General features: G+C 50.0%; 1 protein-coding gene across 2 annotated transcripts in view; it reads right to left on the reverse strand.

Annotated features, from left to right (window-relative positions):
- TLL2 (tolloid like 2) overlaps nt 1-14,561 on the reverse strand; it is a 142,657-nt gene that overhangs the window by 14,193 nt on the left and 113,903 nt on the right. For both annotated transcript variants that reach the window (XM_069566886.1, XM_069566887.1), the window contains exons 11-16: nt 12,450-12,566; nt 11,082-11,227; nt 10,437-10,632; nt 1,958-2,083; nt 1,079-1,239; nt 293-473 (exon numbers count right to left, since the gene is read on the reverse strand). In XM_069566886.1, the coding sequence (XP_069422987.1) occupies nt 293-473; nt 1,079-1,239; nt 1,958-2,083; nt 10,437-10,632; nt 11,082-11,227; nt 12,450-12,566 (927 nt within the window). The remainder of the gene's footprint in view (nt 1-292; nt 474-1,078; nt 1,240-1,957; nt 2,084-10,436; nt 10,633-11,081; nt 11,228-12,449; nt 12,567-14,561) is intronic.

Consider the following 14,561-nt stretch of genomic DNA (forward strand, 5'->3'; position numbering starts at 1 on the left):
GCTCTTCTTCAAGTCCTTTGGGGGAGTCCAGCCTTTCCCACACCTCAGTTTCAGACCGCTGGTCCCCAGAGCTGTGAGACAACACTTCTGTTGTTTTAAGCCACCCAGTGTGTGGTCATGTGTTTCAGCAGTCCTATAATAACATAGCTACCACTATATAAAACCCGGACCGAGGCAGAGACACTGTGAGGGCGGGGCCACGGACAGAGACGGGTAGGTGGCTGCCCTGAGGCTGGGAGCCTGCAAAACCCTGTCTCCCTCAGTCTGTGGCCTTGTCCCCAAACCCGCACACCTGAGAAGAAGTGCGCCCTGAAGCCACGTTTGGAGACGGTGTTGTCGGACTTGAACTCCACGCGCATGTTGTTGCTCTGCGAGGTAATGACCTCGGGCGTCTCAGAGCCGCAGAACTTGCCGTGCAGCCTGGCATCAGGCGACAGGCCGCTGCGCACCTCCACGAAGTCATACTTACACACCTGCAAGGGAGCACCGTGGGGAGCCGTCAGGCGCTCCCACTTCCCTCCCCCAGATCCCGGCACCCTGCAGGACCCCCTTCCTAAGAGCTGCACCTCCAGGTGAGCAGATGGGTTTGACTGGGTCTGGCAGGAGGGTCCTCTCGACTCTCACTGGGATCCCTCCAGCCCAAGGTGCAGACAGGGGGCACGTTGGACCTGCTGTCCAGCAGTGGGCTCTGCCTGGGCCTTGGCTGGCTGATACAGCCATCCCATGACCACTGCCCATGGGAGGGAATGGGCTGTTTATGCCACCCTGGTCCCCAGATTTATCTCACCCCCTCCATTCTTCCCAGCTGTACACTAAGCCCCAGATTCTAACCCCAGGGGATGTACCTGTCCTGACCACCTCCCACTCCCAAGACCCGCCTCCTCCTCTCTTGTCCTGCTTCTCCTTGGATCTGCCGAGGGTGTGCAGTTGAATCACCTCGACAAACACCCCAGATTCCACCCAGCTACAACCCCCTGACCGTTGGAGGCCACCTCCATGCCTACTGATCCCCTCCCCAGTTCCCAGCCCTGGGTCACATCCCAATAGCATCCCAGTCAGTCAGAGCCTGGACACATACATCATTGCCTTCCAGTTCAAACACTTCAAACTGAAGGGAGATCCGGTACTGGGCGGGGGCCACCACTTGCCAGACACAGTTCTTGTTCGTAGGGTACTCCTTTGGCCACCCGGGACTGGTGATGGTTCCATTCAGCTTGGTAATGAAACCGCCACAGGCCACTGCACGGGAGGAAAAGAAGCAAGATTCATTTGGTTTTAGTTCCAAGTGACTGCGATTTCCCCCAAGCAGCAATAAGCCCTGCTGTTCTTTAATAACATCAACAACAACAAAAAATAGACAATCTGAACTGATTAATTCACGTCCTTTCTTCTGGTCTGTTTCAACTGAGGCTCTGGAGGGATGGAGTTGAGGACACGTCTTCACTGTTTTTTTAAAAAGAAGACGAGGTGTTTGTGCTTGCCTCTCACTCGTGGGCATAGTTGGGGACTTCACGTGACTTAGGCCAAGAAATGTTTGCACCGAGCTATGTGATGTCCCTGGCTTCCATGAACAGGCAGTCACGCAGGTGGGCAGGGAAACACCGCCAGCCAGGTTGGCATGAAATGAATGAAACGCCCTACTTATCGTGTCACACCGAAGTGCTCACATTGATTCTTTGTTTCCATTTTCCATCTTTATAATCATGTGAATTTCACATGGTTACAGAAGAAAATGAAATTCCATGATTCCATTTGCTCAGTTGCTGGGGTGGAGTCCGATAAAGTCATCTCGTGTTTGTGGCCTTATTGAGTTGTTTTTCTCTCTAGGAAGGAGGTGGACCATCCCCCACAATTGTTTCTTCACAGCCGACCAGCTGCCCCATCTCCATCTGTTTCCCTTCTCCTAAGACTTGTCCCCCATCCCCTCTCACTCCAGCTCAGCAGGCCCAATACTAACCTTCACAGGCCTTCTTGTCAGCAGCCAGCTCATAGCCAGGATCACACATGCACTTGTAGCTGCCCAGAGTGTTCAGGCAGCGCTGCTCACACCCGCCGTGATCTGGCCAGGAACACTCATCCACCTCTGTTGGGGAGGAAGGTGACCCTGGTTAAGTCATCAAACAGCTGTCGGGGCTGTTCCCCATTGTGGTCCACATCCCAGGATTCCCTCTAAGAACAAGAACAACTCCTGGTGCCCGCCTTCCAAGGAGCCCCCTTCCACAGAGACCGGCAGCGGCCAGAGCAGCGAGTGAGTCTCGAGAGCACACGCGAGTACCCTGCTGGCAGGAAACAGGACTCCTCTGAGAGATGATCGGGCCTGGATAACTTGCATAACTGTGCTCTTGGAAGAGTTTAATCAGCAGCGTTTGTTTGTGACCTTAAAAAATCTCAAAGCTTCCATACCAAAGATGATCGACTTCAATGCCATAAAACTGGGGCTGCCTCCATAAATGTGGAATGTCTCAGGACATTAAGCAAAGGGTAAGGACCAAGAGCAAGGCGGGGCAGTGGTAAAGAATCCACCTGCCAATGCAAGATACATGAGTTCAAACCTTGGGTTGGGAAGATCCCCTGGAGAAGGAAATGGCAAACCACTCCGGTATTCTTGCCTGGAGAATTCCATGGACAGAGGACTACAGTTCATGGGGTCACAAATAGTTAGACACAACTGACCGTACACGAATGTGGGCGTGAGCATGCACACATACACACATACACACACACACACACGCAAAGAGACACACTCCTAGATTAAGATATAATTATTCTCTAGGGAGAGAGCTGGAAGCTATGAGTTAAATTTTTATTACTAATTTGAAGATGTGTCCTGGGTGATCGTTAGGTTTACAGAAAACACTGGCTCTTAGGTGAGCCGATGCTCCCAGGAGAAACTGCAGGAAGAGGCCGCAGTGAGACTGAGTTAGCAGGGGAGTTAGATGGGGTTCAGCACTGTCAAGGGTCCACTGATGTGTCTGGGGCGATTAAAGAGCAGCAAGCAGGATGCTGTGCAGAGAGAGAACACAACTCATTGGAGAATCACCCCACACTGTCAGCCCTGCACCTCCGAGGAAAGAAAAAACTCAGGCACTGGATGTCTCCAAAAAGAGTGTCAGACATAAAAGGAAAAAGCCATTATTTTCTGTAATCAATTTGTGGTACATTTATCCCTAAAGAGCATGCAGATTAAAAAAAAAAAAAGGCATGCAGATTGTGGCCTAACAGAGCTGCAGCCTAGTGAAAGGATGATGAGACACACAGAGATCTTCAAACAACAAGAGCTCACTCTAGGAGAGAAAGGGTTGGGGAGTGGGCAGAAGTGTTGGTTTCCTAATACCAGGGAAGGTAAGAACAGAGCAAGGACGGAGTTCACAAAATCTCACAAGACCTCACATCTTACATAAAATAAAAGGAATGAGGACATTTTCAAGCTGATAAAAACTTGAAAAGATTCCCAGTCCTGCCACCTCAGCACGGATCCACTTAATAAGATTTCTGGTCAAGAGCTTTTCAGACCCTGCTGGAAAACACCCAGAGATAGAACTCTCACTGTTTTTAAAAGTATTTCTTGTTCTTTGAAATTTGAATTGTTAGAAACTCTGACTCCTGGCAACTTCTAACACAGTGGTCCTGCAGAAAATGCAAAACTTTCCACCGTCAATTCTTCCATTCAAATTCAATTTTTCCATTCAAAAATTCCAACTCAAATAAACTCACTTCCATCCAATCTCCCTGATCCACGATGCACAAAACACTCATCAACCTGGTGGCTCATCACTGGGTAAAGGACAGTTTGTAAACCCCCTATCATTTCCTATAGTGGGAAGCAGATTTAGGTGGTGGCTCTAAGAGTGATGTGTCCTTGGGTTCAACAAAAGCTCAAATAAGTTAGTAGGGAGGACTGGGTTTAGGGAACACCCTGTAGGCAAGGGGTTGAAGTTGTCCTTGTGAAGTGAAAGTGGCTCAGTTGTGTTTGACTCTTTGCAACCCCATGGACTATACAGTCCATGGAATTCTCCAGGAGAGAACACTGGAGTGGGTAGCCTTTCCCTTCTCCAGGGGATCTTCCCAACCCAGGGATCAAACCCAGGTCTCCCGAATTGCAGGCGGATTCTTTACCAGCTGAGCCACGAGGGAAACCCAAGAATACTGGAGTGGGCAGCCTACCCCTCCTCCAGGATGGGCTGGAGGAGCCTACCCCTCCTCTAGCGGATCCTCCCGACCCAGGAATCCAACCAGGGTCTCCTGCATGGCAGGCAGATTGTTTACTAACTGAGCTATCAGGGAAGCCCCATAGCCACAAACAAATATAAGTGCTAAGTATGCTAAAGTAGTAACAATCCTACAATTATTTACTACTTTATAATAGGCAAAGCACTTTCCTAGACATTTGCTAAAAAGTATAAAATGAGGAGAAGCATTGATAATGAGAAGTAGAAAAAGTCCAGTCTTTAGCATGAGCCAAACAGACCCGGGTTGGATTCACCAGGTGAATCATCCTTCAATAAACTGGGTGATTTGACCACTCTGAGCCTTCCTCCAGCTTTAACATGAGGATAATACCTGCTTTCAGGGTTGTGGTAATTGAAAATGAGGCCTGTAAAGCACCCAGCATATAGACTCTAGGTACACAGTAGTTACTGCTCTAGACAAGAGCAGGGTTGCTTCCGAAATCTCAGTGGGTGGAGACACAATGATGGGAGTAGTGAAAAGGATAAGGTCACCAGACATCCCTGAGTCAGGGCCGAGTGGAGCAGTGTGGGCCTGGTGAAGGGAGGGAGACAGGAACAGAAAGAAGAAGAAAAAGGCAGCAAGGATGGGCCAGTGAAGGAAGACTAGATGGGCAAGAAGGCAGCAGAGCAGAGTCAAGAAACTGGATGGAGGGCATAGGAGGAGGGAAAAAAGGAACCCTGGAAAGAGCCCATCAACCTAGAACAAGTTGAAGGGCCCAGATGGCTGGCCAGGGTTGGGGGAGACCTATGCCAGAATATGCTGTGGCCATGGACACAAATGTCACAGGCAAGAAAGGAGGACCACTGGTAAGTCCCCTGGCATCCTTAGCCATGCGGAGGGCAAGAGGCTGGTGGGCTGGGTTTGTGCTTAAGCAGAGGGAGTATAGTTCCCCTGAAGACTAGAAGGGTGATGGGATGTTTGGCCATTTCTGCCCCTCCTCCAACTCGGGTGGGTGGCATGGAGGTGTACGAGGGCCCTGCCCTTGAAGGGGTGGGCCTGGGTGTACTCGGCATCACCTCCCACTGTACTGAAGTAGCGCCTACTTGAAGTCAACAGGCTCGTGCTTGCTCTAGGCTATGGTGGTCAAGACTAGGCACCCCAGGAAAATTTGGGGGATTAGGGAAGGGTGGTGGGAGAAGAGGCTGAAATAGGGACCAGCTTCGCAGAGTGGGATTCTGACTCTTTTTTGCCTTCTCCAAGTGGTACCAGTGACAGAAGGTTAGATAATGAGATGACTCAGGCAGGATCCCAAAGCTATTTCAGAGTTAAGGAAAGGAAAGGCAGGGCACATCCCTAAGCTTCTAAGGCACCTTGAAGAAAGCCAGTCACCCCCCACCACATCAAACACTCTGTGGTGGGCCCACAACACTAGGCCTGGGGATGTGGGGATCAAGGTGGGAGATCCTCCTACCTTTGATGTGGGGGACGTATCACCAAACTGACCCTGCCAACCTACAAATGCACTCACTATCTCCCCAAGTAAGCAGGGACGTGAGGTGCTCTGCCTGCTGCCCGGCCAGCAGGCTTGAGCAGGAACGCCATTTGGCACCAGAGGAGGGATGCAGAGGCCAAATGGCACTCTGGACAGAGCCATGTGCCAGCTGGGCCCTGGGCAGAGATTCCTGCCAACTGGCACCAAGGCCAGAGCTTCAGTGGCTGGTCCAACTCCTCCGCATGGCCTTTGTAGTTGCTCTTCTAATTTCTTTTGCTGGAGAATTCCTGACACACACACTGGCCCCTGTGTGCTCACAGGACATCCTACTGATGGCCTTGTAGGAAGAAGGCTGGCAAAGGAGCTGGCTGTGTCCAGACCTCTACTAATCTGTGCTAGACCCCACATAACTGCAGAGCCCTTGAAACACAGCTAGTCTGAGTTCAGACCTGCTGTGAGGGTAAGACACACTGGATGTCCACTTAGTGTGGGGAATAAAGCCATAAAATCTCTCCCAATATTTGTATATTGGATCCTACCCGGTGGTCCGGTCCAGTGGTTAGGAATTGGCTGCCAATGCAGTGGACCAGGGTTTGATCCCTGGTCTGGGATGACTCCACATGCCACGGGGCAACTACGCCTGTGTAACCACCACTGCTGAGCCCGTGCACCCAGAGCCTGTGCTCCGAAACCGGAGGAGCCGCTGCAACGAGGAGCTTGTGCAGCGCAACTAGAGAGCAGCCCTCACTCATCAGAGCCTGTGCTCAGCAACAAAGACCCAGTGCAGCCAGAAACAAATGAGTAAAACCATTAAACAAATTTAAACAATACTGTGTGTATTGATCACATATTAACACGACAGTAGTTTTGACAGGTTGGGTTAAATAAAACATGGTATTAAAACTAATTTTGCCTCTTTCCTTCCTCTTCTTCTATCTGTTTTGTACGGTAGCTGCCAGAAAGTTTAAAGTTACGTGCACGGCTTGCGTTTGTAACTCGCCTCCTATTTCTGTTGGACAGCACTGTGTTCTCTGGCTTCATTCATCCTCGTGGGAACCCTGCAAGGTAGGCAGAGCAGGGAGCAAGGAGCCCAATCCACAGATGAGAATCTGAGCCTTATTCATTCATCCTTTGCCCCATAAGTCTTTACTGAACTCACTGTCTGGCACTGGGAATACGGTGGAGGACAAAGCAGGCAGGATTGAGTCTCAGAAAGGAAAACTGACCTGCCTGAGAGCAGGGAGCTGGCAAAGGGGTGTGGGCAGGGCTAGACTCCACACTGCAGAGGTCGAAGCCAGGGCCCTCTTCCCTATACTCTCATGTGTAGAGAAGGCAGAAAGGTGATGAACGTCAGAATCAAATGAAAAATTCGAATCCCTTCACTGTACTTTCCCGTGGCTTTCAGGTCTCTGTAGAGGAAAGACAGTGAGCTGGGAAATCCTACATGTCTGGGGTCTGGTTCTAGCTCAGCCTCCTGAGAGCTTCCATTTCTTCTGTTTTAAAATGGGGGTAATAACACCAAGCAAGGATTTTTCCTGAAGACAAAGGGAGGTAACTAATGCAGCTTCTGGCACTCAATAAATGTCTTTCCTTCCTCCTTTAATAGATAGGTCCCAAAGAGGCTTCCACCAGACCTGGCTCCTCTTTAAAGACTCAGGGTCAAGGTCAATGCTATATAGTTCTCCTTTTCTAAACGTGGTTCTGTGCAGCCCTTCTTGACATAAAGACGAGCTCAAAAAAGATGTCTTAACTGTGCACTAACTTAGTATACATGGGCCTCAACACCTTAACGGGCATCTAAAGGGTGTCTGCCAACTGAAATGTCTTTGAAGTACCTCGTCTGGGTACTCACTCACCCCACCCCGACACCGAGTGAGACCCTCCTCCGATGTCCACACTTCACACAACATCACTGCCCATTGGCTTACAGGTCCCCTTGGTCAGCTTGAGCTCTTGAAGACAATGACCATGTTCTCCTCTGTCCCACAGCCCCTGACACACAGTTTGATGACTGCTGAATAAACGTTAAGTGTGGAGTGGGGAGAAGATGGCATATTCTAACAAGCAAAACAGAGTCAGTTATCACGGCTGGTCAGAGCAGGTCAAGGCTCTCGACTCAGTCCTTTATAAACCAGTTTAGCATCACAGAGAGAAACTCCCCCCACCCCACTGCAACTCCTGTTATCTCCACTAGGGCTGCCACAAAAAAAGCAGAAGGTTCAGTTAAAGTTGAATTTCAGATAAACACTCATTTCTTAGTACAGTATGCAATATTTGGGACACATACTAAAAAGTTCATTCTTATCGGAATTTTGAATTTAACTGGGCAAACTATTTTAACTTGTTCAATTTGGAAACCCTTCAATTTTAGCTGGTCCTCTCAAAAATTATAATGTTGATCATCAGTAGAACCAGGAATGAGATGTGGGTGGGTTACCAGTTATCTTACTGCAAAGAAGTCCCAACACCTAAGACCTGGGGGTGGAAATCCAGGAAGAAGAAGGACAGGAGAATTAGGACAGAGAGAATTAGAATAAAACCTCATGATTATGAGTGACAGGTTAACTAAAATGAGGTTTCCCAAAGTCATTTATATCACAGTCCTGGAACCTAGAATCTGTCACCTTATCCTTACATGGCAAAAAGGACTTTGCAGATGTGATTCGATTCGGGTTCTTGAAATGGGAGATTATGCTGGATCAGCTTGGTGGGCCCATAGTACTACAAGGGTCCTTCCAACTGGAAGCAGCAGGAGGAGAATCAGGGTCAGAAAAGGAAGCATAACGATGGAGACAGAGGTCTGTGATGCAGCCTGAGAAGGTCTCCGCCACCCTTGCTGGCTTGAAGACCAAAAACACCACCCGTCAAGAAGTGCAGGCGCCTCCTCCCAAAAGCTGGAAAAGGCAAGGAAGTATGACCTGGAGAGCGGGAAGGCGATCACATTTGTGGTGATTTGTTACAGCATCAATAAAAAGCTGATACATGGTGACAGCAAGCAGAAACTGTCACAGCATTTTTTCCAGAGAAGAAAACAACTACTTCAGAGATCCCTTCCTTAGCAAAGAAATTAACAGGACTAGACAGGATACCATGTCTACTCACGTAATGCTATTTCATTTCTTCCTGACAACTCTGAGATAAACTAGTAGTGTCATTTCTACAGGTGGAGAGACTGGGACTCACAGAGAATTTGTAACTTGCTGAAGACCACCCAGCCACTGTGGCTGCCAAGTCAGAGGGGCGTGTCCCCAGGCTGGGAGACAGCACGTGCAGTCTGGGCTAGGGTGGGGCGGGGGCTGTGACTTTCCTAGGATCTCTACTAAGACCCCCACATTCTTCTTTCCACTATGATCACTAACCTAACTGCATTTGCAATACACGTGCTGTGGCTTGTTTTCCTGTGTTTTTTGCTTTGTTTTTGCTTGGCCAAGTACTAGACTTTGTCTTCAGTTACTCAGAATGCTATGCTTCTTGCTCTGTTTTGCTTTGCTGTCATCAGACGCCTCAAAGCAGGAAAAAATAACATTCCCACACACTCGTGTGGCACTTCTCAGCTTAAGTGTCTCCACAGCCAGTTCACTGGGGCTTCACAGCTGGTCGGGGAAAATGGGCAGACTTCCTTCTCCTTGCTTTACGGAGAGGAACACTGGGGCTTCAGCAAGGACAAAGGGATGCTGGCTCAGGTCACACAGCTGGAAATGGGCTCTTCTGACACCATCTGCTCACCTAAAACCTGGGAGAATGGGATAGAAAGGGGGCAGATGGGGAGATGGAGTAAGGAAGGGGCCAGGATTTCTGGGTCAGCATAGCCAGGAGCCCGGGAAAGGAGGGAAGAGGGAAGGAGTTACTGATCGGTCACTCCAGTTACAGACTGGATATATCCGTTCAGTAGCTGTTGTTGTGCTGGTGGGCACCCAACCCAAATGCATTGCAGAATAGCCTATATTCCTTCTTAGCAAGTGGTCTGAGGAATTCCAGGGTGCTGAGAGTGGAGAAGGCAGACCTGTCCATTCAAAAGAGTCTTTGGAAGCTGTTCTACTGGGACCAGGAATGATGGTCTTCCCATACCACTGTGGGTCTGATTTTATCAAGAACTTGCAGAGCAGTCAGTCCCTAATGCAGCCCAGATATTCATTTCCTGAGCACCAAACCTTCTCAGTCTCCCCCACAAGCCCTGCCCACTTGAGCATAGACTTGCAGGCTGGGAGCTGATGCTTCAGGAGCTAAAGACCTGGGCTGCCTCTCTACCCCATATCAGGGAATGCAAGGCAGTGTTCTGGAGAGAGTTGGTTTAGGAGTCAGACTGTGACTGGATTCTTGGTCTGCCGCTTAACTATCTGAGCAACCCTGAGCCTGCCTTTTTTAACCTTGATCGAGGGCATTAAATGACACAGTGTAAATCAAGTACCTTGCACAGTTCCTGACACAGTAGGTGCTCAATCAACGATAGTGACTACACAAGCAAAAAGTGTTATCAATGCTCAGTTTCACTAAGGTTCATGAAGCTGACCTTGTAAACTGATAAACCTAATTTCCAAGCACAGCAGCAAAACTTTCTGCCACAAAGACAGAAGCCAAGGCTAAGCCTGTTCCTGAGTCACTGGAGAACTCTCTCTATTGGGGAATCTCTGTGCAGCTCTTTGAATAAACGGCTCGCTGCCTCCCCACTGCAGGGAGCCTTGTTTGGTGCTAAGGTTTGTGGGTTTAGTGATTCTTAGGCCCGGGGGCAATACCTCTTCCTGTGTCTAAAATGGAAACAACTGCTAATTCATACCCTTGAAAAAATTGGCTGCAAAGCCAGCTTTATTGATAGAGCTGTCGGACACGAACTTCATCCACATTCTATTGGAGCTGGACTTCACATCATCTGGCTTCTCGTAGCCACAGAAGTGGCCGATCAGGGCGCTGTCTTCCGTGAAGCCATCACGGATTTCCAGGTAGTCGTATGCACAGCTGTCATGCCTTTCGATCTAAATGGAGAAACAGAGGCAACGTGGAAGATAGCAGCTCGGCCTCAAGGTTTTCAATCTAAGAAAAGAGACTAAATATCACTCTCAAAAACCTAACCAGGAGGCCAAAGGGCCCAAGTGTGTCCTGGAACTTTTCCAAGCTGTCTCCTACTTGCGTAAGGCAAGGATGAATCAAGCTGCAAAAACATTAAGTCGTGATAAACTGGGAAGAAAGAGTCAGTAAAATGCCCCGGGATCCCATTCTAGACTTTTGCTTCAATGATTCCCCCACCCTCTCCAGCAGCCTTCAGAAAGAAGGTAGATGCAATTTCAAAACCTGCAGAGGATTTGATACCAGATGTCCTGGCAAAATGAGCCTTGGACTTGAAATAGCCTCTTGGGTTCCTGTTTTCAACCCCAAACTGGAAATTCGTCTTTATAGAGCAGTGTCTAAGACCAGCAGTACTCACCTCAAAAGCTTGGAAGGTAAGCCCCACGTGATACCCCTCCGAAACGGTAATCCTCCAAACACATTCCTTGGAAGGTCTGTAATCATCCGGGTAGTTAGGAGATTGAATCTGACCGGCGTCTTTGTTAATGTCTCCCCCACAGGTTGCTTTAGAAAAAAAGAGCCAGGAGGAAGGGGGTCCCCCGTCAGAGCTTGCTAAGCAAGTACACCGCTAGGTGGCTCCACTTGCCAACGTTTTCATTTCCAGTGGCCTGAAGCCTCTGGAAAGCCAGAGTTCCCTGTGTTTGCAACTCTGAATTTTTCCCCTATAAAGAAAATAACCATGGAGAGCAGTGGCTCTCTGCCTTTGCTGGGCATCACAATCACCTGGGAGATTTTTTCAAGCTCTGGGAACAGGAGTCACACCTCCAGAAGTTCCGATCAAGTATGCAGGTATGGGGTGGGGGGGGGGGTGTTGAGGGAGGGGTCCCAGCAGCAGTGACATCTGACTCTCCGCGCCCCCCCCCCACCCCCGCAGCTCCCCCCGCCACGCCCCGTGACCCTGATGCAGAGGAAGGAGGGCCACCGGTAGAGACTGATGTGTACATACGCACACCCATGCTATTTCCTTTATAAAAACAAAACTTGGGACTTCCTTGGTGGTCCAGTGGCTAAGACTCTGAGCTCCTAATGCAAGGGACTCAGGTTTGATACCCTAGTCGGAGAAGTAGATCCTACGCGCCACAACTAAAAAAGTCCCACATGCTGTAACTAAGACCCGGTGCATCCAAATAAGTAAATATCAAAAAACAAAAACTCGGGCCTCTCCAAAATTACAATCTAAGTCCCCAGGGGACTTCTCCTCTGGGGGAGGGAGGGCACAGGGTTATGTAGCCAGAGAGACCCAATATGTAGAACAGACAGAAGCAGAATTGCCCTGGTGGCAGCTGCCTAGAGCCCAGACCTCTTGGTTTCCTCAATCACCATGGTGGCCTCACAGGCCCTTCCAAGAAATTAGTTGGAAATTCCTGGACGTTGTCCAAAGTCCTCGTTTCACAAATGAAACTCAGAGAGGCTGGATTCCTTGCCCAGGCTCACACAGCTACTCAGAGGTGGCTTGCATTTCCACAGGGTTCTCTAAGCCCCCAACACAGTCCCCGCTGGACTCTAATGGGGGTTGAGCAGGGTAGTGACAGGTAGACTGGCTGTGCTGAAGGGAGCCCAGCTGGCCTCTCTGCTTCCAGACATGGGGGAAGGGGACGGCGGCTACCCCACCCTCATGGCGCTGGCAGCTGCTGCCCGGGCCAGGGTGGGAAGGGGCACAGGCTGCATGGGAAGAACAGAGGTACGTCAGGAGCCATACCGGCGGCCTCTCCCCTCCTGAACAAACCTTCATATACCGCGAAGAAGCCCTTGCCCAGGATGTTGCTGCTGCTTCGGAATTCCACCCAGAGCCGGCTGTCCGTGGAGACGAGGGCCTCTGGGACTTTGTCGCCACAAAACCTACCTGGGAAAGGGAAAAGAACTGTCAAGCTGCTGGCAGACGGCAAGGAGGGGCTCAGCACAAGCAGAGAGAGAGAGGGCGGTGCTGCTTCAGATGAGGTTCAAGGCGAGCAGTCCTCACCGGGGACTCATCCTGTAGCACTGAAGGATGAAAAGCTGGAACGGAAACAGTGACCGCTGGTGTGCCTCCTTCCGGAGAGTCTCAGACGCCAATCAACCGAATACCCAGAATGTGGTCCCTCCCCGGCCAGGGGGTCATGATGAGTGCTGAGGGGTAGGAGAACATCTCAGCAAGGCCAGGGGTGGGGTGGTGGTCTGAGCGAGTGATGAGGGTCCCCCATGGTATTTCTACTACGTACATAGCCTTCTGTTTGAGGGACATGCCTTATACCTTCCTTGCCCCAGGAAGGGTTGCCAGAGGACACAAGATGACGTGATCAGATCTTGGCTTTTGAATTCCATAAGTCTGATCACAACACCAAAAATTTAGGAACGTACACCATGAATAAGAGCACATTCCCTTCCCCTTGTTGTCTTTGAAAGATTCCTGGGATGGAGAAGCAAGGGGCTAGGGGGCAGAGAACTGGAGAGGGCACCATGGGACCTCTGAAAGGACTTGGTGCCCCAGGTGGACGAGGATGATAGATGTCCCAGGGAGGCTTAAGGAGTTGGGAGAAGCAGAGAGCTGTGCCCCCGGGAGCAGTTCCTGGCAGAGGCTTGAGGGGCAGCAAGACCCTGGATCCCCCATGTCCGCACCTGGGCTCAGAACAGGAGTGTCTATATGGTTTCTTAAGACATTAGGGCAGGAGACAGGCGGGCAGAGTTCTTCAGGAAAATCAGGACAGGATGGCAGCAACAGGACTCCTGGGAAGGGGATAGAACGAACTTTCCCATGGCCCAGAGGGCCTGGACAGTCACTGAATGTCTCCCATAGAACGTCGTCTAGGGAGATATGGACTCGGCACTGATCTACATGGGCCTGGGGAAGTTGAGACAGGATAAGGCACAATAGCCACTTAGATGCCAGAGGACTGGAGACCAGAGGGGGAGGAGGCCGAACCAGGAATGCCAGTTGGGATGGCAATGCAGATGCCCCTGGGACACCAAGCTCTGGCACAAAGTGTGCCCCCTACTGGCTCTCTGGGGGGGGCACACAAATGGACCTCAATTAAGTCCCCACTATCTGATGCAAAGGGGCTCAAAATTGCTATTGAACTTGCGTTATTGAAAATACAAATAAATGTGTATTTCTTAAGCTTATGAATGCAGTCTATGAAATCTGGACCTTTTACAGAGGAAAAGGGGGAAGGTCAGGCCTTCCCAGAGCACGGTCATCCTGTCACTTCCAACGCCACATAAGGGTAGCAGCACAGCAAGAACAGAGTTGGGGGAGGGGTGGGAGGAGGGCTGAGTCACACTGATCAGCTCACAACACAGACTAGCCAAGTCTATTTGGATGGAAAGTCCATGGTTCTGCCAAGTGCTAACAGTCTGAGTCACTCAAAAATCCACTGAACATTGTGGGGGAGTGGGGAATGACTGTGAATGGGTATGGGTCTTCTTTGAGGGCTGATGAAGATGTTCTAAATCTGTGGTGATGGCTATACAAATCTGTGAGCATGCTAACACTGCTGACATGGATGCTTTAAACGCAGAGTTGTATGCTGCGTGAATTTCATATCCAAAATCCATTTTAAGGTTCATTTGACAGGTGTTTAATGGGTATCCTTTTATTGCCCTTCTGAGAAATGCAGGAGTGAGACGGGGAGGAATAAAAGCCACTATATAATAAAAGACACTTGCTATTGGCCAACGGGGGTCAACATTCTTTAAGGGTAACACAGAGGGTAAAGGCTCCTAGTTCAGTTCAGTTCAGTCGCTCAGTCATGTCCGACTCTTTGTGAACCCATGGACTGCAGCACGCCAGGCTTCCCTGTCCATCACCAACTCCTGGAGCTTGCTCAAACTCATGTCCGTCGAGTCAGTGATGCCATCCAAC

Source organism: Ovis canadensis, chromosome 22 (genome assembly GCF_042477335.2).
Source record: "Ovis canadensis isolate MfBH-ARS-UI-01 breed Bighorn chromosome 22, ARS-UI_OviCan_v2, whole genome shotgun sequence".
NCBI classification, from domain to species: Eukaryota; Metazoa; Chordata; class Mammalia; order Artiodactyla; family Bovidae; genus Ovis; species Ovis canadensis.